We start from the raw sequence: 27014 nt of genomic DNA on the forward strand, positions 1-27014 counted from the left end.
GAAGAGCTGCAGTCACCCGGGACAGGCCCTTCCAGGTCTGCACGTGGGAACTGGACAGGCTGACATGTAAGTGACAAGGGGCCCAGGAGGCCACTCTAACAACAACGGACTGGGGACCCACCACCAGGGAGGAGGGAGAGGCCGGGTTCTGGGACTTTTTCCTGCTTGGAGTCAAGCTTGGAGAGGCGCAAACTTTTTTTAAAAAAAAAATATGGAATGCTTCAGGAACCTGGGTATTATCATTGCGCAGGGGCCATGCTAATCTGTGTATCATTCCGATTTTAGTATCTGTGCTAAATGAGCACGAGGAACAAAGCTTTCTCCTGGGAAGCTGGTGTGGGCTGAGAGCTTCACTAATGCCCATCCTTGCACCTGCCTCCTGCTTGCTCCGAAGTAGACCCCCTACCTCATTCTCTCTTGCTCAATAAAGCAACCCCGTTTAAGAAAAGGGAGCCTAATTTCATCCTAGCCTGCAGCTTGACTTGGAAAAGTCAAGATGGTTCTTAGGACTCTTTAAACAGGAGGAATCCTGCCTTCAGCGCAGGATGGAAAGCCACCTCAGCTGGTGGGCGGATGTCGGGATGAGGGGGCGGGGTGGGGGTGGGGGGGCGGCAGAGGGACCTTCCTGCATGAGAAAGAGCTCCCTTTGTGCTTGCCTCGCAGCTCCTAGAACAAAACACATTCAAATGCTTATTTACAAAAAAAAAAAAAAAAAAAGCAAGCGAGGCATCCCAGGGCTGAGCAGTTTTCTTTTATTTTCTTATATTTTTGTAGGCTTCTTGTTCCCCTGGACTAGAGGATGACAAACTGGGATGACACTAGATGCAGAGTGGATTTGTCAGATCAGATTGCTTTCTAGTGTGTGTCTTTCTGTCTGCATCTCTGTGTGAATTACTATTTCTGTGTGCCTGTGTGTATCTCGGTGTTACTTCGTTTCTCTGGGTCTATGCCAGTGTGTGCATCTTGCCTTTCACCTCCCATCACTGGCCAATGAGCCCTGGGCCCTGATATATTCAGCAACTCTAGTGTCTCCTAAAAATTCTCCTTCCCTCTGGTCTATCCCTATCTGGGAGGGGACTGCCTACCCTTTTTGTCTCCCTTCTCCAAGACGGGGCTAGTAGGGTCTAAGGCAGGGGTGTCAAAACTGTGGTCCGCGGGCCAACTGCGGTCGCAATTCATTGTTAATTGGCCCGCAGCAAATTCCAAAAATATAGTTTACTTAAATAAACCAGGTGAGGCAATACGTACTTCACCTCGAGTGAGTGGCCCGGCTGTTTGTGTATTTTACCGCATATGGCGTCTGGTAAAAAAAACGTTTAAAAAAGTTTGGACACCCCTGGTCTAAGGGGACGTGATGGGCAGAAGAGAGAGCATTGCTCAGGCTGGATTACGTTACTCTGTGTCCCCAGAACGGGGATGATCGCGGCGGGGGCAGGGGGCGGTCAGAGCCATAAGTCAGCATGGAGAGCAGAAGCCCAAGGCCAGACACAGGGATTCCTGGGAGTAGCTCTGTGCTTCAGGACCAGACTCACTCCCAGGAGTAAAGATGAAAGGAGTGGAGGGTGGCCGGTTAGCTCAGTTGCTTAGAGCATGGTGCTAATAACACCAAGGTTGCAGGTTCTATTCCCGCATGGGCCACTGTGAGCCGTGCTCTCCTTAAAACAAACAAACAAACAAACAAATAAATAAGTAAATAATACAAGGAGTGCCCTCTAGTGGCCCCGAGGTGGCCTGGCGCAGAGGGAGAAGTCTTGAGTCTGGGGTAGACTGAGACACTGGGGCAGAGGCAGGAGCTCAGCAGAATGCCCAGGCCTCCTTCCCACGTGGCACTGCAACTGGGCGGCTTTGGATTTTAAAACATTTAAATCTCCTTTCAATTACCATCAACCGAGTTTAGCAAATGTCTTCTGAGCACCATTTAAACATGGAACTGGGCTCTACAGAATGTTATCAATACCTGACCGTGAAATCAAGATCCCCATTTTATAGAAACTGAGGCTCATAGAGTTGATTTGCCCGAGGTCACAAAGCTGGACTGCAGCAGCGCTGGGGCCTAGATTCCAGCCCAAGCTCTCCATTCTTCCCTGAGCCCAGCTACCCAAATGCCAGGCCTCCTGCCAGGTCCTGCAGGGACAGAGGAGAGTGGGGCAGCCAGGGCCTCAGATGTGGAACCTGGGTAACTGCAGCTCACAGGCGGCCTGGCCTCAGCGCGTCTGACCCACTACTCTGGGCTCCAGCCTCCCCCGGGGACTGTCCCCTATCCTGCCTCCTGCCTGTGACTGCAAATTCGGTCCCTTTCCGCCCTCCCTTTCCTTACACACCGTTGCTCTCATTTTCAGCGGCAGGCGGGCTGTGGGTCCCCGAGGGCCCCCAAACATAGCTGCAGCGTCTCTTCCATGCAGACTCCTAACCCTCTGGCCCTCCCACCCACAGTCTCTCCTTGGTGTCCTTCTTTCCATCCTTAACTTGGCTCCTGCCTCACTCCCACCCCACCACAGTTTTTTCTAGTCATTTCCTGACTTGCTTTTCTCCTCCACCATTGCTCTGTAGCTCCCCAGGTGGGGGCATTACCCTTTAAAAAAATAAGAACAATTTCTGAATTATAAAAGTAATATATGTTGATTGTGGGCAATATAAAAAATACAGAAACATATCAAGTCGTCCAGAGTGTTACCACCTGAAGACAACCGCTGTTAAATAATTTTGGCTTCTATTTCAATCATTTTCCCAGGCTCACACATGATTTTGTTTTTCCCAAGTGAAGTCAGGATCACACACTGTAAAGTTTGGAATTCTGCCTTATAAAAAACCTCCCATTTCCTGAGTTGTTCCACCATGGGCCAAGAAACTGAAGTGGGCGGTCATCCTGCTGCGTGGATGCGCAATGCTGGGTGTTAGGGTGCCCCACGGGCAGTGTACCCCTGCCGGTGCAGCGTGGGCTCCCAGCGTGAACTCGGGGACCCTGCCGCGGGAGGGCGGGGGGTCACCGGGCTGGGTCCCTGCGCGAACCCCTAGGGGTGGGGGATGGGATAGGTCTCGCTCACGGCTGCGCGCCGAAGGGTTTCAGTTTTGTGGGGGACCGCACGGGGCGCGCCGAGGGTGGGGTCTCTTTATATTTCACATGCTTTCTTCGATCGTGGACATTCTGGAGTTTGGGACCAACTTCCGGCAGACGCCAGTAGGGACTTCTCCGCCTGGAACCCAGGCGCCCTGCGGCGCCGCCCCTCCGGCCGCCGCCGGGCCTAGGTCAGGAGGTCCCCGAGGGGCCGGCGGGGCGTGGCCGCGGGGCGGGGCGTGGCCGCGGGGCGGGGCATTCCCGCCAAATTCCGGTCCCAGCCCCGCGGCGCGGTGGTATCGCGAGAGCTCAGGGGCGGCGGGCAGCTCCTTCCTACCGGCGTCGGCAGCTCAGTGCGCAGGCGTGGCGGGCGGGTTTCCCCTGGCTACAGCCGGCGCTGCCGCCCGCTGGTGAGCCGCCCTGCGCCATGGCGGGCTGCGCGGCGCGGGCTCCGCCGGGCTCCGAGGCGCGCCTCAGCCTCGCCACCTTCCTGCTGGGCGCCTCGGTGCTCGCGCTGCCGCTGCTCACGCGCGCCGGCCTGCAGGGCCGCACCGGGCTGGCACTCTACGTGGCCGGGCTCAACGCGCTGCTGCTGCTGCTCTATCGGCCGCCGCGCTACCAGGTACGGGCCGGGGCCGAGGCCGGGGTCGGGCGAGGGCTGGGCGCTGCGCGAGGGCACCGTCCCCCCGGGGTCCGGGTCGGAGTGGGCCGGGAGAGGGGCTCCTTCCTCCGGCGTGTTCTTTAGCGGTGAGTTCAGATGACAGGAGGGACCCCGCCTCTCCAGGCTCGGGGGCGTGGGGCACGGGCCCCCTCTTCCCCGCGGAGCGGGTGGGAAATTGCAGTTGGTGTGGTTCGGCAGCTGCGGCATATGCGAGTGGGGTGGGGAATGAGCGAGCCTACGAGTTCTTTTATGTAATTTAAGGTGTGGAGACCTACCTGCTGCCAAGTCAGAGGCCCCGCAGTTATGTGGAGGTGGCCGGGTTCAGAGTCTCGGGCGCCCCGACAAGATTTCGCTGCGTGGACTTGGGAGAATCCTGCCAATAAATTAGGTTCACGCAGCTTACCCACAGCCCTGAATAATGATAGCAACAATAATAGTAATGGCAGCTAAAACTTATGTAGCGTTTATTCTTAAGTGCTTTACAGGGATAATCCTCAGGGCAATTTTAAAAGGTAGGTACTGCTGTTATCCCCATTATGTAGATGGGGAAACCGAGGTCCATTGAGGTTAAGTGACTTGCCCAAGGCCACACAGGCAGAGAGTGGTGGGTGTGGGATTTGAACCCAGGCCACCATCCCTCACCACCTTCTTAACCTCTGAGCAAATTGCATGCTTGCTAGTGGCCTACTTATCCCAGCAAGTAGGATGTGTGCCCCAAGAATAGCCAGGTAACTGAGCTTCTTTTGGGTCCCTTTTAGATAGCCGTCCGAGCTTGCTTCCTGGGCTTCGTGTTCGGCTGTGGGGTGCTGCTAAGTTTTAGCCAGTCTTCTTGGAATCACTTTGGCTGGTAAGAAGTACTTTGGGAACAGTGGGTTTGAGCCTAGGGTGGGCAGATCAGAGGGATCAGTACTGGTATTTCATCATCTCTGTGTCTCATCTCTGGCTGAAGGCTGTTTCGGATCCTGTGGAAATGAGGTCTCTGTCTCCCACCTAGATTCCCACATTTCAGACCTCGATAACTTGTGCCCATCGGTTGCTTCTGTTGCAGGCAGAAACAGGTCTCCCTGACACCCTCCCCACAGGTGTCCTGACCCAAAGCTGCAGCTGCTGTGACACATTCAGTAATGTGGTGAGCCCTTCCTGGAAGAGGGTACAGTTCCTCCGTGACAAGAAGGGCCAAGGCTCTGGCTCTGGCTCATCTTCACAGGCCTCTTCCATCTCTAATTTCTGTTAGGTCACATCTAGTGCATCCCCACGGCCAGTGTAGGAGTTTTCCCTACACTGTGATTTGAGTCCCTTGAGCCTTCTAGTCCCTGACCTGGATTTGAACCAGTGGCTTCAAGGTAAAAAGCTTTATCTCCTATTATGAACACTCTGAGCCATCTAATCCTTTGTGGCTGGGATTATTTCGGTTTTTTGAATTTTTGTATTTCACATACATCACTACTTTTGTTTGCTATTTCCCTCTGTCATGGTTTACTGTGTGTAGTGTCATTTTTAAAAGTCTGAAAGACCCATAATGCCTTCCTAACTTATGTTTGTTTGTTTTTTGTTTATGACATTCAAAAGTGTAGTCCCTTTGGCGTCCAGATGGCTCAGTTGGTTATAGCGGGAGCTCTGAACAACAGGATTGCCGGTCAGATTCTCACATGGGCAAGTGAGCTGTGCCTTCCACAACTAGATTGAAGGCAAAGAGCTGCCGCTGAGCTGCCGGTGGGGTGGCTGGATGGCTCAGCTGGTTAGAGTGTGAGCTCTGAACAACCAGGTTGTCGGTTCAATTCCCGCATGGGATGGTGGGCTGTGCCCCCTGCAACTAAAGATTGAAAACAGCAACAGGAGTTGGAGCTGAGCTGCGCCCTCCATCAACGACTTGGAGCTGATGGGCCCTGGAGAAACACACTGTTCCCCAATGTTCCCCAATAAAATTAAAAAAAAAAAAGAAAAAAGTGTAGTCCCTTTAAAACCTCACTTTCTGCAAACCTGAAGAAATAATGCTCCATACGGGTGCCCTCAGGTGACAGCAGGACCTCTAGAATTCAGGGACAGTTCCACAGACCCAAATCTGTATTTTGACTTAGGGCTAGCCTGACTCTCTTGCTCCAACTTCCCTCTCTTTCTTTTTGTCTTAAATAGGTATATGTGCTCCCTGTCACTGTTCCACTATTCTGAATACTTGGTCACAGCCGTCAACAACCCCAAAAGTCTGTCCTTGGACTCCTTCCTCCTGAATCACAGTCTGGAGTACACAGTAGCTGCTCTTTCTTCTTGGATAGAGTTCACACTTGAAAATATCTTTTGGCCAGGTCAGTGTGCCCTGCTCTTTCCTCTGGAGGGGATTTGGGTGGCTTTCACATGGCCCGAGGACAGTGATGTGGCTTCACCTCCCGGGTCTAATCTCCCTGAGTGATTTTCCCCGGGCCTCTGTCCTCACTAAGCTGGGCTTGTGAATTCCGCTTCTGGATTTTGAATCGAGGAACGATGACCTTTTGCTGTAAGCCTTGCGTAACATCGTGCTCCATCTGATAGGAAGTCCCTACCTTTGGTAGCTGTAATCCTAATTTTACAGTCAGAGGAGACTTGGATCTATTCATTTCCTGTGACTTGAGAAATTTCATATGAAGAGTTTATTAGCGAAAGCCTTCTGCATCGGGAACCTACTCTCAAGTTGAACTTTGCACACCAAGTTAAATCTATATAGTTCCCATAATTCAGTAAAGGGCCAAGGTGGGAAACACAGTCCTTCTCTGTTTCACTTAGCTGTCCTTGTCCCCAAGGGAAGGACAGGAGCATCTGGCAGGGGAACATGGACTAATAGCCATTCTTTCTCTGCTGTGACCCTCTAATGGGGTTGTTGGCACTTTAAATGGATGCACAGCACAACTTAGGGGGAGGTGTTTTGCTTATACTTAAATTTTAATGTGATAACAAATGCTAATTGCCCACTAGCATGGTTTCTACCGTTCCTGTCTTTGGAAAAATAGGTTAATTTTCAGCATCCAGAGGGGGAAATCGACAGCCCAGTGTCTTCACTTCCCATTTGTCACCATGTCTCCTGCAGAACTGAAGCAGATCACCTGGCTCAGTGCCACCGGCCTGCTGATGGTGGTCTTTGGAGAATGTCTGAGGAAAGCGGCCATGTTTACAGCTGGTTCCAATTTCAACCATGTGGTGCAGAATGAAAAATCTGAAACCCATACTCTGGTGACAAGTGGAGTGTACGCTTGGTTCCGGCATCCTTCTTACGTTGGGTGGTTTTACTGGAGTATTGGAACCCAGGTATAGTATCAGACAGGATGCTGCTCTCCTTTAAATTTTGTATTCCATGTTTTTAATTGACATATAAGTCACATACCACAAGATTCACCATTTCAAAGTGTACCATTCAGCGGGCTTCAGTGTGTTCACAAGGTTGTTGGCCCTCTTTAAATAGGTACCTGTGCTCCCTGTCATGTTTCAATTGATAACTAAATAAAAGTCAAAAGGACTGATTTAGTCCTTAACGTTTTTTACCAGGTACTTAAAATCTGGGTGTCTTAAATTTGTAAACTCTTGGTGATTCTAGATGCTGTTACCCCATCTACCGTACCCCTTCTCTGCCTCTTTAACTTTGATCTGGAATGCCCCCGTGGGGTGAGGACGGAGATGGGGCTGCCACTCAAGTGCCTGCTTAGCTGATTTTCCTTAGAAGCTGCTAGTGATGAGGCCAAGGTCATGTGTTAGGTTTGATCGGAGCTACAGAGGTTTGTTCTGTCTGAAGCTGCAGCCTGAGCCTGTTTCTTGACAGTTGTTTCTTGGATCTGTTCTCTTGGTCCTAGGAGGACTTGGCCAGAGAACATGAGTAGAGCTTAGAAAACTCACCACCTCTTGGGGAAAATCCATTCTGGGCCTCCAGGCATTACATCCCAAATGCGTGGTCCGTGGGGACTCTCTGGGACCCCCCGTGGTGTAGTAGGGGCAGGTTACTGCACAGCATTTATTTTAAAACTTGCTCTTCTGAAACTTAAGACTCCCTCATTCACAATTGTATTCCCTGTGAACAAATCGATTATAGTTGAATCATGTAATTTGCCATAAATGCTAACTGTGCACCTAAGGACCAAAGGGTTTTTATATTTTTTTGACCATAGATCTTCGGTCAAAAGATTTATGGCAAATTACACACACTGTGACCCAGCACACGTGTGTGTAAAAACAGGAGTCTTTCCCAGAACAGTGTTTACTGTGTACAAAACAGTCTATTTTCTATCTTATTCTTTGTAATGCACAGATTGATTTCATGGCTCAGTGAAAGGTTGTGGCCTGCGATTAGGAAATCCCGCCATAGGGCATGCTGAGAAGCTGCACGCACCTGCCAGCTATGTGGGCACAGGCTCTGGGGTCGCTGGCCCGGCCAGTCGTGGCTCTAAGGTTGACTGATTGGCCTCCCTTTCCTCACGACTTAAGTGGGCACTGCAGTGGCACCTCAGGTTTGCTGTGGGTGTTGAATGGCCTGTTGGTTGTAAAGGGCTGAGCCTGTGCTGGGAACTAAACAGTAGTGAGGATAAGAAGTTGAAGGGGTGTGCCGGGTTCTCTCGGTGGAAGTCCCCCCATTGGGGGAGACACATGTCTGGGGAGTGGGTTAGTGGGTTCCCTGAGCAGCACAGGAAGCTCCCCAAGAGCTGAGTGATGCTCCTGGCCGGGAAGGACTGTGGACAAGACGTTCTCGAAAGTGGGATGAGAAGGGGGGCAAGAGGCAGTCAAGCTGGATACAGCTGGGGAAAGAGGAGGCTGGAGGAAGTGGGCCGAGGTGCTGCTGCTCCGCGAGGCCGGGGAGACGGGGTTAGGCCTTGGAGCTTTGTGGGGCGGGGGTTTGATGAGGTGGCAGTGTGTTGGGTACACAGCGGCAGGCTGTGGGGGCCAGAGGCAGGGGCCAGACAGTGCGGGGTGGGAGGGACAGGAAATCTCGGCCTGGGAGCCATGTGGGTCGGCAGTGTGCACTGAATGAATGGGCGTCACTTGTCGGGGTGGCAGCAGGAGTTGCTGTCACCCCGACCTCAGGGTTGGAATCCAGGAGGTTGATGTTTCCTGTTGATGTTTAGATGTCCTTCAGGTAAGAGGAACAACAGTTAACTGCATGAGAAAAAGCTCCAGTGACAAAGGTTTAGTTCTAATGTGAAAGTGATAGTGTGATTTCACTTAATGGCACCTTGGCGGTGATCAAAGACCCTAATCTAATTGTGAGACTCTCTTGGGCCCTTGGCAGGAAGTCCTTTGGGGGTGTTTGGCAGAAGCAGGTGCTGCTGAAGTCCACAGCGGTCCCTCTGATCCTGCCCGACTCTGTTCCTGGCAGGTGATGTTGTGCAACCCCATCTGTGGCATTGGCTACGCTCTGACAGTGTGGCGCTTCTTCCGCGATCGCACAGAAGAAGAGGAAATCTCACTAATTCACTTTTTTGGAGAGGAATACCTGGAGTATAAGAAGCGGGTACCCACCGGCCTGCCTTTCATCAAAGGAGTCAAGGTGGAGCTATGACAGGCCGGGGCCCAAGGGGCCTCCGCTCTGTGCAACCCAGGACGGACCTGCCTCTGGTCGGCCACTCTGCGGAATGCATCTCCTTAATCATTTTATATGTCATCCGGTACTCTTCCGGAATACCACTCAAGACCAAATGGTCAGAAGTCCGTAGGACCAGAGGACCCCACCCCCCAACGTCCCGGAGCAATCTGTCGTGGGCTGAATCAAGTTCAGATGTGGGGTAAAGACAGACAAAGAGCAAACAACAGCAATATTCAGCAGTGCCCTCCAGAAGTGCCTGGTGTGAGCCCAGGCCACATGCCATCCCTTCGAGGCCACTGTGTATTTAGGCTGAAACCAAGACCCCTCGGGAGAGGCAGACTTGTTACCTGAGTAAGGCTTCGTCAGCAGGAGGGGGGCTGTGGGCATCAGTGCTTTGTAGAGTTAGAAACACATTCACAATCTTGAACCAGAAATCACCCACAGCACAGCTTAACCTCCTCATTTCTGCCTTTAAAAAGTGCATGAGCATCTACAGTTTTAAAGACACCTCCTTAGAAGGCACTTTGGCCCTTCCTCTATTTAATCATATTTACATATCTATTTTTTATAAATAGTAGTATATAAATTCAAAGGGGACTCGGTGGTTATAGCCCCAACTTTTAATTCGCAGGAAGGAAGCATCGACACACAAACAATTAGGCCGAGTGGCTTTGTGTCACCAGGGCACTCAGGGCCAGGGAGACCGCAGGCCCCTGTGGCTTTTCTGGGGTCCTGCTCGTCTCCCAAGAAGGTCTGTCATCAGGGACAGGCATGTCAAAGGCATATCATTTGTCCTTTGTCCCAGAAATGCTTACTGAGCACCTGCTCTGTGCAAGGCACAGTTCAACGCTGAGAAATACTGCTCTCCATTTATTGGGGATTTTATCATTTGACCATAGCCTATAGATTTATGTATTGATTTAAATCTATTAACTATTGATTTCTGTGTTGTTCTCAAAACTTCATCGTCCCTGATGCTATTTCTAACTGTCTTCCAGAGGGGTTTGAGAGCATTCACAACTACAGAATTCAAGCAAGTCGACTCACGAAGGTCTTAAATAGAGCAAATAACCCCAACTGAGATTTAGTCATATTTTCGTTTTTCACATTTGGGGAAAGTGGTTGTCTTTGAGTCAAACATACACACTTTAAAGACCTGTGTTTAATTCTGGACTGGATGGGAACTTGGTCTCAGTGTGGAACCTTTCCATGCAGTCTGTGGTGGCACTGAGGGTGTGTGAATGTGACAGCAGCGGCAGCCCCTGGCCGGAGCACAGCTCTGCTGCCATGCCACGCCACGCCACGCGGCTTTCCAGGAGCCACGTCACCTTTCTGTGCCTAGACCTCCCCATCTGTAGAATGGGGTCAATACCACCTACCTCACAGGGGTGTTGCGAAGACTTAGAAGAACGATGTCAGACGTTTTTAACATGTTGATGAGATGACATACATGAAATCTATACTGTATGAGAGTTACACAAAAGTGAACATTGGGTTAACTGTACCAGATACTGGAAACGTGTGTTCAAAAGAGCATTTTACCAACTCAAAATAGTACTAATTTCTAGAGTTCATGGCCTAATTCATTTTTTCTTTATTGTATGTACCAAAGAGCTTTATGGCTTTATTGATTTCTGGCATGACGCTTGCTGGTGTGAGAACGAGAGACCCGAGCAGCAGCGCCCAGGAGGGTGGTGCAGTCAGACTGGCCGAGGCCACCGCCACAGCCCTGGGCAGCGGCTTCCTCTGGCGTGAACACGCCCAGCAGGCTGTCAGCGTGCACTTACTTGGTGAACTCCAGTCGGATTGGTTCTAAACTTATGCAGACCACGCTTAGCTAAGTAAGCGCCACTGAGTAGGACTGCAAAATGGAAGGGGGTGGCTGGGGGTTGGCAGCCACCCCCAGGTCCTTGAGGGCAACTTCTTTCTTGCTGTACGCAGCAGACTCAGCTTTAATGAGGTTTCTGGGGGCAGTGAAGTTGTGTTTTTAATAGGTGGCGAGCAGCTGGTGACGGCCCTGGCTTTGCAGATGGGAAGTCAAAGGTATTGAATTTGACCTTCCTCCACCTGCCTGCAGGGCCAGGCGCTCAGAAGGTAGGCCTTAGTGTTGGGCCGCTAGGCCACCTGGGGCTTGCCACCTGGGGCTCTAGGTATTCTGCTCCGCTTTAAAGAGCAATTCTGTGGGCGGGGGGTAGTGAGAACATTCACCCCCTGATTTGTAATCCCAGGGCAGAAGTCAGCAATTACTTATGGATAAAAGATGAACTATTTAGGGCAGGGTTGGCAAGTGATTGACTTTCATCTAGTCCTGAGATCTTCAGATTATTTTTAACTGTATAAATTTAGTAGTGACATTGTGCACGGCAGAGAATCAGGTTAATGAGGTACACGCTTCCTGTTATTCCCAAAAGCTTTTTGGGTAAAGGCCGCATCCCCAGTTCCCTCAAATTAAGAAACTGTCAGGAGATTTTGTTTTCCACTGCAGGTTTTAAAGTGGAAATTCTTAAGTGGAACATAGGCACTGCACAGAACAAAGCTGCTTTGAAGCGGTATAAAATGAAACATTTTACAAGGATTTGCAGGTTGGGCTGAGAAGGGTACTTTACAGGGCAGGGAGTGGGGTGAGCCTGGCAGAAAGCAAAAGGCAGCACACCCCACCGTCTGGCACTGGTGTGAATCTCTCTTTGAGCCTAAACGTAAACTTGATGAATCCCTTCTATCCATTTCACACTCTTGGTGATAACATGATAGGGGAAATATTCCTAAGCCAATACATTGTGTTAATAGACGAGGCTCGGGGGGCCTTGGCCACAGCTCATTTTGGTAGCAGTCCCTCTCATAGATACATTAGCCCGTCGCTTCTCTGCACTTTCTTACTGCCTTAGGTAGTTGTGCTGTCCCACCGATTTTGCTTCTGTAGTGACCTGGTGAGGTTAGGCAGCCTTGCGTCGCCAGCATGGTGGGAGAGGCTTGCCCTCTGCCCCGCTATGAAAGCTTGACGCCTGTCCTGGAAGACCGGCCCTCAGCAGGGGTCCCAAGCGCTTGCTCTCGGGAAGCCGTCTATAGCTAGGAGAGAACCTTAATGGAGTAATTATTCTACTCTTCTTTTTACATGCAGAAATGTTTATTTAAATATTTTAAATTGGATTTTCTTTCACAGATACTGATATTCTTTCCAATGCTTAAATAAAACTACTTGATTTCACTACGAACGATAGTGTGAGTGCATGGAACGTAGGAACTCTAAGGTCACGCCCCTTCCAGGTAGGAAACGTCCGGAAGCTGCAGCGTAAAACCAGATGTATTTTGCCCGTCCGATGCAGTTCCAAAGTCCTCCCTCTAACCAGTGGGCAGGCTCCCTCGGGCGTGAACACGCCTGCCGGGACCTCAGCACGCGCGTCGGGCCCCTGTGGGTTGTGAGGCTTCGGCGTGGGGACGTCAAGAGCAGGGACGTGGCGTGGCCCCGTGTGCTGCGCTCGCCGATTGCTGCACTCGCCGATTGCTGCACCGGTAAGGAGAACCCATTCGCTGTTTGAACCACAGAATCAAGGTGGATACTTGCTGAAAGTGTGACGGCATCATTTTGTCTCCAAAACTGTACATTTTAGGGCATTCAGGTTAATTTTTAAAAAGCATTTACCTTTTAAGTTCCACTTGATTAAAAGGGTACTGTGTAGGAGTGGAAAACGACGAGAGAAGTGGCTGAATCGTGCTTTAATAATCAGTGGAAGGAACCCAGGAGAGCGACAGCAGCCGGGAAAAGTAGTGAAGGTGTGAAGGGGACCGTCAGATGCTGCCAGATGCTCTCCCTTGGCTTTCTGAGCTCAGTCCTTGCCGTGAAGGGAGATAGCTGGAGCACGGGCCCTTGCTCAGATGATGGGGTGGAACTTTCCAGTGGGGCTGTGGTTCGGGAGAAACAGGCAGGGCAGGTGCAGGTGTATCAGCGGTGGGTGGTGTCTTGTTATCTCAAGTCAGAGAGGCTCATCCTGACAGGCAGGCAGGTTATCTGAGCACAGGCCACGCACAGGCCTGGGGAGCTGCTGGGCGACGGAGGGGCTTGACGCTGCGAGTTCACTCATGTAACAGTTTCCATGTGGACTGGGACATTGGCCCCTGTCACCGGGAAGGACCTGGCAGAGAGTTTCTGGGTTTTACTGCTAATAAATGATTACCCTTTTAGAAAATCATGTCGGGAACACCCCTTTTCTTAACGTCCCAGTCTTGATGTGCCTGTTGTAAAGTGCGGCGCCACAGAACCAGCCCCGTTTGCTACGCAGGGCGCTCCCTCCGTGGGGGGGCGTCACCTCCGGTTTTCTGTTTGGGTCTGTGAGGGTCTTTGTTGTTCACTGGAGGCTCTTCTGTGAGGCAGTTCAGAGTCCGGCTGCTTCCTTTTGTCTCTGAGGTCTCTCTCTTTTCCGTGACACTTACTGGATCATTCCTAAAGGAACACAAACATGAGCTCTTCCACTTCACGACATTCCGCCGGTCACTGTCCCAGCACTAAAATCCACCTGGGCCAAGGCTTTCGGAATGGAAGGCCTTTCCAGAAGGCACCAGGTGACCACCAGAACCGTATGGTCTCCTAAAGCGTGGTTTTCTCATTTCTGATATTTAGTTGCCCGTACAGTAGTTCAGGCCATTTCAGCAGCTTATGGTGACAGGGAGCTTTGAGTTGACACTGACTCCCCTGAAGCATCTGAGCTAAGTGGGGGGTGCAGTGGGGGAGGGAGCAGTGGGCGTGGGACCAGGTCATGTCCTGTCACTGACCACAGCGGCAGGGCTGCCAGGCCTTCCAGCTCCGCTGTCTGCCTGTGACTAACACATTTTACTGAGAGTGCAGTACTGAAGGGCCAGCCTGTGACAGTGACGTGTCTGATACTGCACATGCTTTTCTCCCTCTGGCAAGTATTTTGGCAAACACTGTGGCTCCAATGAATAGCAATGCTCTCACACAGAGACATAATCCTCAGTCACTTTTGCTCACTGAAGTGAATTTGAGTCATGTGGTGTGAGTACCCAGGTGCCAGCCAGCAGCTCTCGGTGCTGTCAGTGGTGCAGGCAGCAAGCACGCCATTGATAGTTACAAAATGTGGGTCATGTCTGTCAAAGTCACCGCCCAGATGATGAACCTCTCTGTCCCCGTATCTTACAAATGAAGGCCAAGCTGCCAGCAGTGAACCGGGACCAAAGGGTAAAAGAAAACTGGGGGTCGATCTGTGTTGTCTGCGTGTATCTCTGAGATGACATCGTTTGCCCGCTCAGGTTGGAAAGACGTGCTTTACCTGGCCTGGGTCTCGCCATCCACGCTGCCATCGTAGGTGTTCTGTAGGTGCTGGGAGTCTTCATCCACAGGTACCTGGAACCTGTGTGGGAGCGACCAGGTCCTGGGAGGCTGCAAGGCAGCAGAGCCAACCCACTGTGTCCCGAAGCTCACTCTGCACAAAAGCAAATCTGAGCAAACGCTCGAGGGCCCGCCTAAGGCTTTGGTCCTCCAGTAGTTACTGAGGCCAGGGCTGTGGTAATAGATAAGAGAGGACAGGGCCTGCACTGTGGTCGGGGAGACCGCAAGGTCAGGAAGGGGGCACAGCAGGGCCCGGTGGCAGGGAGTGAGTGAGCGGAGACCCACTTTCAGTAGGGTGGTTTGGGAAGGCCTCTGACGGCATTCCAGCTGAGACCTGAGTAACCAGGATCCATGGGACAGTCCGAAGGCAGAACATGCCAGGCAAGAGGCTGGGAAGTGGGAGCCAGTCTAGCTCCTGTGGGGAACTGAAAGGCCTCTGTGCCTGGGGAGTGGTGAGGGACCAGCATGGTCCCAGGTGGGCAAGGAGGGCCCCGAAAGGGCTGTCAGGACTCGTTGTGATGGGAAGTATAGGCTTCAAAATGACCACTGGCTGTGTGACATACAGGAGGGCAGGGGGCTTGGGGGACGGTTAGGGCGGCTTGAATTGGGGGTAGTAATGGAGACAGAGCAAGTAGATTGAGACAATGGAGTCAGCAGGTCTTGGGGGTGGGTTGGACATGGGGTGAGGGGAAGAAAGGAATCCAGGATGTGCTCCAGGCTTTTCACTTGAGCGCCTGGGTGACTGTGGTGACATTTACTGAGATAAAATGGGATTAGTGTGATCAGGGGGAGGAAATCGAGTTCTGCCACTGTGGGACGTGAGGTGCCCCTGAGACAGCCCAGCAGAGAGCCCAGGAAGGGGCGGTTGGAAATGAGTCTGGAGCTCGGCAGGACTGGGGTCCTCTGCATTGCCTTGGGGATTTAAAGCCAGGGGACTGGGTGAAGCCCCTGAAGGAAGCCCCTTAACATTTGGGCATTGGGCCGGGGAGGCAGGGCCAGCCAGAGACAAAGGTAATGGCTGGAGAGGCAGGAGGGAACCCGCGAGCGTGGGGGTCTCAGAAGCAAGAGAAGAGCGTGAAGACGACAGACCCAGTCCACTCTCGTGAGTGAGGCTGAGAGGCCAAGGGATGTAGCCGAAAGGTCATTAGTGATGGGAGCAAGAGCAGATTCGGTGGCTGGGGTTGGAGTGGGCTGCCAGCAGGGGGAGGGGAGGAGGGCGCAGAGGCAGCAACTCCAGACACCTGGGAAATGAAGGGAGGTAGAGCTGGCCTCCCTCACCCCAAACCTCCAGCAGTGGGGCTGCAGCCGGGGCTCCTTTCCCTTTGCTGAGCTAACCACAGATGCCATTTCCCTGCAGAGATGCTCTGCCCCCGTGTTGCCCCTCAAGGAGCACACTGCTGGAAGCCACACTCTCACTGAAGCAGAGCACACAGAGGGGAAAGCCTGCAAATGAGAGGTCAGCTTCATCTGTGTGCACAGCATGAACAAGCTGGGCAGGCAGCGCCCAGAGTGTCACCTCCACCCAGAGCCCCCCAGGGTAATCCATCACCATCCCAACTACTAACACTAGAGGTTAGCTCCGCCTGGTTTTGAGGTTTTATAAATGGAGTCACAGAATATCTGGAATAAACTACTCTGAATGTTACCTTAGGAGGAAACACACTAGTCCTGGGTATATAGGGATTTGATTAAAATTGTGCAAGTTTAACTTCTCAGTGTGACACGTTGAAATAGCCACTTACCAGGTGACCTGGCAGTTCTGGATTAATATGGTGATCACACACACACAAACACACACACACACACACACACTAATTTCCCTTCTTCCCCAAACTCACTAAAACTCTAGTAAAGGGACCAGAACAACAAGGGGGAAAAAAATCCTCTCCATGTTGAGAACAAGGAAGGATAACCTCAAACTTTTGGAACCTGGAGAGTATGCAGGCCAGTGGTAACTAACTTGGCAGACCCAAGAAACTTTCGTTCGAAGTGCACAGCAGGACAAGCTAAGGGCCCACCAGGTTCATTCCAAAGAATACTCAGGGGCCCAGGAACTGGCAGCAACAGGGAGGGTGAGACTGACACAGGGAGGACAGTGATAGTCAAGATCCTCACCCCTGAGCAGCTGTCCTTCCGTCACCCCACAGGAGTCTAAAGGGTTAGCCTCTGAGAGGGAAAGTTCTCGGGAGAACTACTGAAAACCAGAAAATGAGGTGTGCATACAAGTGCTCCATACAGTGACCATCCAGGAAGGAAACTGGGAAGAGACCTAAAACTGACATTGGGGCATTCAAGAAAACAAAATAAAACACCCTGCCCATCCGGACCCCTACAGTGAAGTACCACCCATGTGCTCAGAGCTTCCAGTTTACCCCCCCCATCCTAAAGTGAGCAGATAATCAAAGTTTTCTTGGTATCTGAGAAAAGTCTTTAACATGGAAGACAGAAAGCTAAACAAAAGGTAACTTGGAGGGAACAGACTTAAGGGAGGAGATTAAAACACAAAACAAACACCTATCAGCCTCAGGTAAGACATCATGTCTATGAAACAACAGAAGGCTGTTTAAAAAAAGAAAGAAAAGAAAAAACAGTTGGTACAAAAAAGAGTTCTTGGAAATTAAAAACAATTAAAATTTTAAAAACTGGAGATTAACAATTTTTAAATTTAAAAAGAGCTCTAGGGAATTTTCTTCAAAAAAGAACACCAATAGGGGGTGGCCTGATGGCTCAGTTAGAGCGTGAGCTCTTAGCAACAAGGGTGCTGGTTCAATTTCCGCATGGGATGGTGAGCTGCAACCCCTGCAACTAAAGATTGAAAACAGCGACTGGACTTGGAGCTGATGGGCCCTGGAGAAACACACTGTTCCCCAATATTTCCCAATAAAATTAAAAAAAAAAAAAAAGAACTCAATAGAATGGATGGAAGATAAGTGAGGAAATTGCCAAAGAAAGTACATCAAAAAGACAAACAGATGGAAAGCAGAACTAAAAAGGTAAGGCAAATCAGAGAGAAATCAATTAACAAGTTTAAAAAGAAAAGGTGCCCAAGTGAAGGACATGAATTTCCAGATTGAATGGTACCCAACCTATGGTTGGAAATAGGCCCTCGCTAATGTGAAATTTCAGAACACTGGGAGCAGAGAAGATTCCACAAGCTTCTAAAAAGAATCAGTAGGTCACATTACAAGAATTAGGAATCAGAATACATTCAAACTTCTCAAAGACAACCCCAGAAGCTAGAAGACAATAGAATGATGCCTTCAAAGGAAAATCATCTCCAATCTAGAATTTCAATCTAGAATTTGATACCCAGCAAAACTATCAGTAAAATGTGGAGGCAGAATGGACATTTTAGATATGTGCTATCCAAAACATACCTCCTGTGCACCCTTTTTCAAGGAGCTACTGAGGGATGGGCTCCACCAAACCATGAAAGAGGCAACACAGGGCATACGAAACAGGAAATCTGACAGGAAAAAGGCAAACAGAGTCCCCAGGAGGGTGGTGGAGGGAGAGCCCAGGATGACTACTGTGCACCAAACCTACAGGGTAACTAGTCTACCTTGGGGCTGAGTGACTCAAGAGACAGGCACATTGAGGACCTGGCACCAAGATCCCTCTGCCACTAACACCTTTTGATGCCCATGTATGGTATTGAGAGCCTGGTCCAGGTCCTTGTCTAGACTTGACTTTACCATGCACTGAGGAAGTTCTGCTTTCCCCTGTGTGTTCTGCTCCCTGGATCAGCTAAAATCCCTCATGATACTCCCAAGAGGTGTCTTATACTTCCACCTACTAGAGGTGGGCAATTGTGTGCCTAGAAGCAGAAACTCAGTGCAGCCCACTCATTCAGTGTTTTCACAGATGTCCAGCACCTGGTCTGCCCAGGTGCCCTGATTAAACCCTCATGACCTGGCCCACCGACTTCCAAAAGGGGCTCTTCTGAATACATGTATGGCACCTTTCCCACACACATTCTGAAATGTCTTGGCTCCCCTGGGGACGCCCTCTGGTCTCACCTAGGCTCTAGCCGCTCCTTCACCTTGGCAATGGAGCGGACATAGGGCGTGATCTGCTTGGTGATGGTGGTCAAATAGGCATTCTCCTGCTTCAGCTGGAGAAGGTCATGGAGCTGGGCTGTAAGGACAAAGGCCAGAGTGTTGGGTCTTGTTGGCTTTAGATTCTTACGAGCCTCGTGCCATCTCAATACTCCAGTTATTTCAATAATTACCTCTTTAATTAGAGTGAAGTTAGACTTGTGAGGGCATTCTACTCACTGAATCCTGACCTCAGATGTATCGTTTTGGGGCCAGTAAGCAGCTGTGAGGCAAAGTCCAGGGCTGAGGGGAAGAGCGTGGAGGTTTGTATCTGGTTAGTGGGTAACTGCCTTCCTGTCCCTGCTGGTATGTGGGTTAGCTCCAGGACAGGGGTGCACCCAGCAGCGGTTGCCTGAAACCTTCATAAATCTCCTGCTCATTAGCCACCCGCTGATAGGATTCTTCCCACATCTGAAAGAGACAGTAAATTGGACATCGCATGAGGTATTCATTGGAATTTCTATTGGTGGCATTTTTGTCCTCTAGCTACTCAGGGCTACATGGCACCCCAGCCAGTTCCCGTGGTTCCAGGCAGCAAAGATCCAAATTCCAGAGCCTGCCACTGCAGGGCTTCATGGGGCACTGGCCAAGGTCCTCTTTCTCCCCCTTCCTGTCTTGGGGTAGCCCATGTGTATGCTGCCAGGTGGGCTGAAGGGGAGTCAGGTGGTCAGAATGGGCTACCTCCTGGAAGACTGCTCTCAGCCCCTCCACAGAAGCCAGCTCCGTGGAGATCTGTGCGTCTACTTGCAGAGACTTCTGCAGGATGTCTCCCATGATCTCGGCCTTGATGAGTGAGTGGTGCTTGGTGAGGTCCCGGTGCAACTCCTGGACCTGGTCCTTCAGGCTCTGCATCTCCGCCTGCAGGTACTGTGAGAGGGACCCCGGGAGTGCCTATGGTTCCTGCAGGCTGTGTACCCCGCTGGGGCCTCAGGGGAGGACAGGCCTTCAGGGTGGCCAGGACTAGTTTTGGCCACTGCCCTTTGGTGAGGGAGGGGTGGGGTCGTCCCCAGCCCACAGCTCCCTGGCCCCCCTTACCCGGTAGGAGCCCTCATAGTGGCGGCAGTGTTCTGCAAAAGGTGTATCCTCGCCCTCTGCCAGCAACACCTTGGTGCTGATGGACCGGTGTGGCGTGGGCTTCTGGACCGGCGATCCCAACACTTTCCCCACTGGGGAAGGGCAGCTGGTCCCCATCAGCACCTTGGGGCCTGAGACCCCTGCCAGCCTGGGGATAGAGCCAGTGTGGATGCAGATGGGGGATGGGGGTGGGAGGCCCTTCCCCTCCCCCAGCCTCTCAATGCTCTCTCAGCCCTCTTACCCCACACTGCACCCCAGAACCACCATGGGAACTGGGAAAAAGCCTGATGCAGGTTGCACCCAAAACCAACATCGACACTATCTTTTTTAAAGCCCCCAGGGTGAGGCCAATGTGTAGAATACAGTCCGTCAGGATTTCATCAGGGCTGGTCCTAAGTAAATGCCATGTACCCCCAAACACGCTGGGCCCTGGGCCCTTGGCACGTGCATTTCTCCTAACTCCTCCCGGTCTGGGGCTCTCCTGACTGGGGCCAGAAGTCAGACCCCACCCCCTGCTGCCTCTTCCCTTTAGTGCCTAGGCGCCCTCGCCAGGGGAGCGAGGTGGTTGGGCGCAGCCCCGGAGTCCTCCGTGTCTTCCCCTGAGCAGACTCTGGGCCAGGTGTGCCCAGACTTCGGATTTGGGGCGCCCCAGACGGCTGCTTCCCAGCAGGCACACTTGCCCTCCCTGTTGACATTGTCAGCGCTGAGGCTCAGCGAACAGGGAAGGGCAACGCTCTGCCTGTCGGGGCCTCTGGAGCCTGGTGGCCCGCGACCCTGACGAGGACCTTGTTGCTCACATGTTGGTCCCGCCCCCGGCTCCGGCCGCCCGGCGCTGCCCCAGCATCAGCAGCGGCTCCAGGCAGCGTGCGAACTCAGTGCGGTGGTCACAGGCGATCTGGGAGGCAGAACAGGCCGTGATGCGGCCTCCGGGCCCCGCGGCCCCGCCCCCGGCCCAGGCGGCCCCGCCCCCGGCCCACTCGGCGCCTGCTCACCTTGCTGCTCTGAGCCGGTCGGAGGCGATGGGGTCGCTTGGCAATGCCCTGCAGCCTCTCCATCAGCTCCTGTGGCAGAGCGGGACAGGGAAGGGGGCGCTCAGGCCGGTGGGGGTGGTGACAGTGAGGCAGCGGTCCGAGGGCACGTGTACCTTTAGCACTTTACCTGGTGTCCGTTGGAGGCTTCAGCCTTTCCCTGGGACTGGCTGGGAACCCCCCCCCACACACACACACCCCTCTCCAAACTCCGCAGGAAAGTTGGGGAGGCTGGACCCAGTAGACACTCCATACTTTGGGGGGGCGGAGGCTTATGCGCCCTTCCAGGTTTCCCTGTCCTTTTAAAAGGGACTCAGGGGGCCCCTAAGTGGCTTAGAGATGATGGTGTGAAGGAGGGGAAGAAGGTAAACCCAGAGACCCCTGGTCCAGCCTCCAGGTGACAGGCTGCCAAGCCCAGAGGTGACAGCCGGGAGACGCCACAGGAGTTGGGGGGACTCACGTAGCCCAGGTCCAAGAACTCGGCCTTGCTGGCCAAGCTGAGGAAGGAGGAGCAGATGACCAGGTGAACCTGCAGGAGGGTCACTGCTCAGTGCCTGGCCCGGAGGGGCCCTCTGGGTGCCCAGCCCCACCCCCGGCACCCCTTACCTGCAGGGTGGGCAGCAGAGTGGCCAAGTGGGACAGCTGCTCCTTGAAAGCCTTGTCCTTCTCCTCATACTGGCTGGGGGGGGCCGGCAGCCTCATCGGGCTGCCCGCCCCTCCCAGGGGCCTCAGGACCAGGCCATTCCATCGCCCCACCAGCTTTGTACACCCTTTTCCGCCCCCTCCCTGTGCCCTGGATCCCTTGCCCTCCTCCCCACGTGGACATCTGGATGTTTGGCTCCCCAGGGTGGGGCAGCACCTATCCAGGCCCAGGCTGTGGTCCAAGTACATGGAGGTCAGTGGACAGGGATGGAGACCGCACTGCCACTCACCTCTGCACAGCCTGCAGCAGCAGCGCTTTCCTCTCTGCCAGTTTGTCCTGGGAGGGACAGTCTGCTACTGACCGCGCAGGCCCAGCCCTGCCACCTGCCAGCACTCTCCCACTCCCTGGGCCCTAGCCACACGCTGGTTATGTGGGCTCTCTCTGCAACCTGCCAGCCCACTACCTGAGTCAGGGGCCTTCCTGGCCGGCCTTCCTGCATCCCCCTGCCTGAGAGCCCCAGTGCTCTCAACTTCAGTATCTCTTCCTGGGGGAAGTCTTCCCTGATCACCCCCCAGCACCAGCACCAGCTGGGACAGGCCCTGGCTTCCTTTATGGAACTCTCCTGGCAACAGTGATTAACTCCTGGAAAGCAGTTCCATGCCTGCTGCCCTGCTCCACTGGCAACTCCACGAGGGCTCCGGGGGGCCTGCCCTATGTCGTGGGCACCTGGTCCTGGGTGATGAGGGTGCTCAGCCTGTAACTGTCCAGTCCCCACTACCGCTCACCTGCATGCTGCTGAACAGGGCGTGGATGGCGGCCTCCTCCTCTGCCGCGCTGCGTCGCACCTCCTCCACCATGGCCTGCAGGAGCGCGATGGCCTCCCGTGTGGCCGTCTGCAGGGCCTTCACCTCCTGGGGACAAGGCAGCCTCAGCCTGCCGGGCACGCATCCCCCACCCCGCCCCAGCCCCCACCCCTGCGCTCCGCGCTTGCAGGGCACCCTGCGCTCACCAGCACCGCCTGCTCCAGCCGCTCGCAGCCCTGCACGTAGGCCGACTCGAGATCGACGCAGTGGGCCCGGCTCTCTCTGCAGGGAGCCCACGGGTGAGCCTGGCTCCACTCCTCGGCACCCTCGCCTCGGGCTCCCTCCACTACCCACCCTTGCATGTCCCGGAAGCAGCGGATGCACAGCAGCGACTTCTTGTCGGTGGAGAACATGATGTAGGGCTCAGTATGCAGCGCTGCAAAAGGGGTGGCGGTGAGGGCTGGGGCAGCGCCCACCCTGATCCTCACCCTCTGCCCCGGCGCGGTCCCCACCCGGCACGCTGCACTCACTGCACTTCTGGAGCACATCACGGCTGCGCTGGCCCAGAGCCACGATGTCGTGGCGCGCGAACATGCGTGCCCGGTGCGTCTCGTCGCGGCAGCGCGCACAAAGCGGCTGCCCGCAAGTGTTGCAGAAGTACGTGGTCTCAGCGTCCTGCGGGCCCAGCGCAGGCTCAGCTCCACCACTGCCTGCGCGGGACGGCAGTCTCCGCGTGTCGCTAAGTGCGTCAGTCACAGCCTGGCGCAGGCACTGGGCTCAGTGTAGCCCTTTCGTGTAATCCCTACGCTCTAATAATATACCCAGGGCTCAGAGAGTAGGGAAGAGATGCAGTAAGGGCAGGTATTTGGAAGGGGCTTGGAGACAGTTACATGGGGTTGGGAGCAGGACAGAAGCTGCATTTGCAAAACATTGTACCTGCAAACAAAAATGTGTGTGTGTGTGTGTGTGTGTGTGTGTGTGTGTGTGTGTGTGAAGATCTCTCAAGCCCTCCTTGACACCCTCAACAGTAGCCAAATGGCTGCCCACCCTGGCCATATGGAGGCCAAATTGGGCTGGGAGGGGAAAGGGAGTAAGGACTTGCAGTTTCCTTTCCCAGGCCAGACCCAGGGCTGAGAGCCCAGGGCATGACACTGACCCCAGCCATGGCTATAAAAGCAGACCCCAAACCTTACTCTGGCATTCAAGGTCATGTCCTCCCCTGCTCTCCCTACCTCCAGCTTGTCACCTCTGTGCTGCAGTGCTGCCTGTCCCAGTGTTTGCCCAGCACCCCTACCCTTTTGTTCCTGCATGGACATCCTCCCGGAATTGGGAATACCAGTTCAGCCTCCACTGGCCAGAATCCTGACCGCCCTTGACAGCAAGGCCTGAAGCCTGGCCTCCATTCCTTAGTCTTTCCTAGACTCAGGGGCAGGGTCACTCTGCCCCAACAGCACACTGTCCTCAATTCCCTTAGGGCTGTAGGCAGCAGCTCACAGCTACCCAGGCAGCAGTGGGCCCTCAGGGGATGGCCTCGTTCTGTGCAATGGACCTCCTTTCCTATGCCAGTTCACAACTCTACGCTGAGTTGGGGCCAATAAGCTCTCCTCAAATCAAATGGCCTTAACCTCAGCCACTATCTAGCTATTGGCTCAAGTCACTCATTCTGGACCTCAGTTTCCCCATTTATAAAATGGGGCCACGTTTGGAATTCAGGGTACCCTAGGAAGGTATTGGAGGATCCACTGATGATTAATTTTCTGAGGACATGTTGGGTACATTCTGCCAGCATCGGGACCCTGTGACCTGGACCCCTTGCCTCCCCCCAGGTGCCCCTGCCTGCTTGCTGCACTCCAGGTCACAGTTGGCACAGCGCACCACCTCCAGGCCATCCCCTGAGCTGTCCACGAGGAACTGCAGTAGCCGGTCCACTGGAGGGAGCCCGCTGGGGCCCTTCACCACCGTCTGGTGTCTGCGGAGAAGCTGCAGCCAAGATCCAGATGCCCCTTCCCCATGGCTCCCTACCCATTCCCACCTCCACATTCCAGGCGGGAACTAAAAATAGGATGGGGGGTGGGGTGCCCAATAGGCTGGCATCTGCTATAAATACCTCCACCAGAGCTCACTCTGACCCTATCCCTTCCCCTGCCCAGTCCTGGGCAAGTCCTGGGAGGTCATGTGGTTGGCGACTTGGTGTGACAAAGCAGAAGCCTGCCCTCAAGCCCCTCTCATTGCATTGGGCAAATTTATGGCTGTGCCACTCCCCTAACTTGAGCCAACATCACCCCCTTATGCTGACCTAAGACTTCAGGGATCCCCAAGTGAGTTACTGGGAGTGTCCTGACGCTGTGCAGTAGCACTAAGTTCCGACATGACTTACGCTCTAGCCCCACCCTTGCCCCCTGACTCTGTAGGAGGCGTTGGACCAGTAACCCCAGGCCTCAGTTAACCAGACCTGGAAAATGGGCGGGAGCCTGCGCATCATCGCGCTGAGAAGTTCGAGCTGGGTGAAGCCTCCCCCACCGCCTGTGCTGGGAGTCAGAGCCTTGCCCTCCCTGCACTTAGGTCCCTGCCCAGGCGGAGCCAGTCTCCTCTCCAGGGGCGAGGGGTCTGTTGGGGCTTTGAGGCACTCACTGGCACAGCGGGCAGGAGAGGCGACTGTCGGCGGCGCGGCCGCGTAGGCACCCGGCGCAGAAGTGGTGGAAGCAGTCGAGCAGGCACGGCTTCTCGTACTGCGCGTGGCACAGCGGGCACACGAGTGGGTGGCCATTTGCAGCGTCCAGGGCGCCTGGGCCCTCCAGGGGCGCAAAGATAGCGCCTGACATCTGCGGGGACAGCTTAGGACGGCGGCGAGGCTTCCTGCGGCCACAAAGCGGGAGCAGCAAGGGCCGAGGGCTGGGTCTTGGAGCGCCTGGGGCAGGGAGAATGGGCAGTGAGGCGTGCGGAGGGCGGGACTGGTACCCGTGGTCCCAGCCTCTCCCGCACCCCTGCGGTGGTCCTAGGTCAGGCCACGGACCCGGCAAAGCTTCCTACCCAACTGCCAGCCTCGCCCTGTCTTCACCTCTCCAACCAACCTTCTCTCCCACCCCAGGAATTTCCTCCCAGTGTCCTCTGGGTGACCCATAGGCAACACCCCTTCCTCGCTGGGCCGCATCTTGATCAGGCGCTGTGCCGGTGCCACCAGCCTTAGGCCACCCGCTGCCTCGCGGCGAGGACCGGGACCGTCTCTCTGCCGCGGGCTCCTGTCACGGCCACTCCATCCCCAGTCTGGAAGGAGAAGCAGGAACGCTGCAACTGCAAAGGACGGCGCCCGGCTGGCTTCTGAGGCTTGGACTGGACCCCACCCGTGATGACAGAGCCCCAAGTACGCAGCCGCAGCAGCGTAGGGGCCTGCACCCACGGAACTTGAGCCGGCGCGAGAGTGGGTCCGCTCGGCCCCATTTCCTCAGTGGCCAATTGGGGGCGACAAAAAGCAGTGGACGCCCCTCCACAGACACCCCAGTGCTGGGGAGAGGGAGTGAGAGGCCTTGGAGTCCCCGGCTTCCCTTTGGCTGGTTGGGGGCTCTTGGCTTCTCAGAGCCTCTGAGCTTGGGTAAAATGGGTGGGCGGGGTTCTCAGTGATGAGGTGAGACTTTCATGACGTGAAATGCACAAAGTAGGCTTCCAAATAAGTAGGCCTCCCCCTCTTCATCAGGTGAGTTCCCAGGAGGGGTAGGTTTGGGTGGGAGGGTAGGAAAGGAGCTCAGAGCCTTTCCAGTGGGCCCCCCATCTGCTGTTCCCGGCCTGGAGAAACCTTGTTTCTCCCAGTATGATTTTCTCCGGAGTGCCCTCCATCCCTAGGTCATTATCTAGGTTATTATCTGCCTTGTTCCACACATTACCTGAGCTCTATGAAAACAGCTCCTGTCGTTGCCCCTCTTGAAATCAAAGAGTCAAGCCCAGAGCCTGACCCACAGAAGGTACTCAATAAAGTCTTACTAATCAGAACAAACTGGGAGATAATATTCGAACTGGGCTTTGAAGAATGTGCAAGTGTTTGCCAGGGGGAAGAAAGGAAGTGAAACTACTGTTCTTTTAAGGGTCCTCCCTAACCCTGGTCCCATTTGTGCTCCAAGTCATGATAACAATAACAACAATGGCTAATGTTTATGGGCCAAAGCACTATTCACAGTTCTTTTACTTGTATTAACTCATCCAATCCTGACAACAACCCTTGGAGGTAGAAAATGTTATCCTAGTAAGTGGTAAAGCTGCAATACAAAACCAGGTGGTTGCTTTATAAATGAATGATACATTAGTTTCCCTCTGGAGGGGCAGGCAGTAGGAGGTAGGTGTGTTCTTCCTGATACTCAGACTTATTTAATTCATCCATTCCTGTCTTCATCTGTTTGAATAGTATTTATTGAGCATCTGCCACGGGCCACACATGTAGAAGGAACACACCAGCCAAGATTAACCAAGTACACACATAAACAAGTACAGTAATGGCAGACTGTGTCAAATGCTCCCACAGGAAATAATCAGGATGATGTGATAAAGGGCAGCTAGCAAGGGGTGGAGCAGAAGACACCCTAAATAACCGTGGGTAGAGAGGGGCACTGAGCCTGAGACCCTGGAGGATGAGAAGAAATCAGACACAAGAAAATCCAGGAAGAGTTCAAAGCAGAGGGAACAACAAATACAAGGTCGCAGAAGCTGGAAGAAATTTAGAGGAAAGAAAAGAAGACCAATGTGGGTGGAGATGAAGGGACTCAGGGTGGGGGTGGGGAAGGTGAGAGT

General features: G+C 53.6%; 2 protein-coding genes and 1 pseudogene across 11 annotated transcripts; 1 reads left to right on the forward strand and 2 right to left on the reverse strand.

The window, feature by feature from the left end:
- Positions 1-205: 205 nt before the first annotated feature.
- On the reverse strand, positions 206-305 carry LOC141572510 (U6 spliceosomal RNA; annotated as a pseudogene).
- A 3045-nt stretch (positions 306-3350) lies between these two features.
- On the forward strand, positions 3351-12464 carry ICMT (isoprenylcysteine carboxyl methyltransferase). The gene is made up of 5 exons (XM_019746753.2): positions 3351-3677; positions 4475-4563; positions 5850-6019; positions 6775-6992; positions 9046-12464. The coding sequence occupies exons 1-5, from the start codon at positions 3483-3485 to the stop codon at positions 9226-9228; spliced, it is 855 nt and encodes a 284-aa protein (XP_019602312.1). The 5' UTR covers positions 3351-3482; the 3' UTR covers positions 9229-12464.
- A 153-nt stretch (positions 12465-12617) lies between these two features.
- Positions 12618-25666, reverse strand: RNF207 (ring finger protein 207). Of its 10 annotated transcripts, XR_002138616.2 has the most exons (19): positions 25269-25663; positions 24870-25146; positions 24075-24207; positions 22769-22913; positions 22593-22674; positions 22445-22520; positions 22221-22346; positions 21725-21771; positions 21399-21471; positions 21253-21321; positions 20757-20825; positions 20562-20659; positions 19726-19912; positions 19372-19557; positions 19050-19101; positions 18613-18730; positions 14535-14687; positions 12893-13690; positions 12618-12780 (listed from the first exon to the last, which is right to left on the reverse strand). XR_002138616.2 is itself a non-coding variant. In XM_019746752.2 (18 exons), the coding sequence occupies exons 1-18, from the start codon at positions 25387-25389 to the stop codon at positions 13677-13679; spliced, it is 1983 nt and encodes a 660-aa protein (XP_019602311.2). In that variant the 5' UTR covers positions 25390-25664; the 3' UTR covers positions 12618-13676. The 10 variants fall into 10 exon arrangements, 7 of the variants coding, with proteins under 7 accessions (XP_019602311.2, XP_019602309.2, XP_074190285.1 ...); XM_019746752.2 differs by having other exon boundaries at positions 12618-13690; positions 14535-14644; positions 25269-25664; XM_019746750.2 differs by having other exon boundaries at positions 12618-13690; positions 25310-25663.
- Between the last annotated feature and the right edge of the window lie 1348 nt (positions 25667-27014).

This window comes from Rhinolophus sinicus, linkage group LG06 (assembly GCF_036562045.2).
Source record: "Rhinolophus sinicus isolate RSC01 linkage group LG06, ASM3656204v1, whole genome shotgun sequence".
Lineage (NCBI taxonomy): Eukaryota > Metazoa > Chordata > Mammalia > Chiroptera > Rhinolophidae > Rhinolophus > Rhinolophus sinicus.

Excerpts from the sequence above, each read along its gene's own strand:
- RNF207 (XM_019746748.2), bottom strand. The coding sequence starts at position 25,389 with ATGCGGCCCAGCGAGGAAGGGGTGTTGCCTATGGGTCACCCAGAGGAC. Across the intron at positions 22,521-22,592 it reads TGCTTCCGGGACATGCAAGG|AGAGAGCCGGGCCCACTGCG; the intron begins GTGGGTAGTGGA and ends GGCTCCCTGCAG. Across the intron at positions 21,772-22,220 it reads CCCTGTTCAGCAGCATGCAG|GACAAACTGGCAGAGAGGAA; the intron begins GTGAGCGGTAGT and ends TGTCCCTCCCAG.
- ICMT (XM_019746753.2), top strand. The coding sequence starts at position 3,483 with ATGGCGGGCTGCGCGGCGCGGGCTCCGCCGGGCTCCGAGGCGCGCCTC. Across the intron at positions 4,564-5,849 it reads TCTTGGAATCACTTTGGCTG|GTATATGTGCTCCCTGTCAC; the intron begins GTAAGAAGTACT and ends TGTCTTAAATAG. Across the intron at positions 6,993-9,045 it reads ACTGGAGTATTGGAACCCAG|GTGATGTTGTGCAACCCCAT; the intron begins GTATAGTATCAG and ends TGTTCCTGGCAG.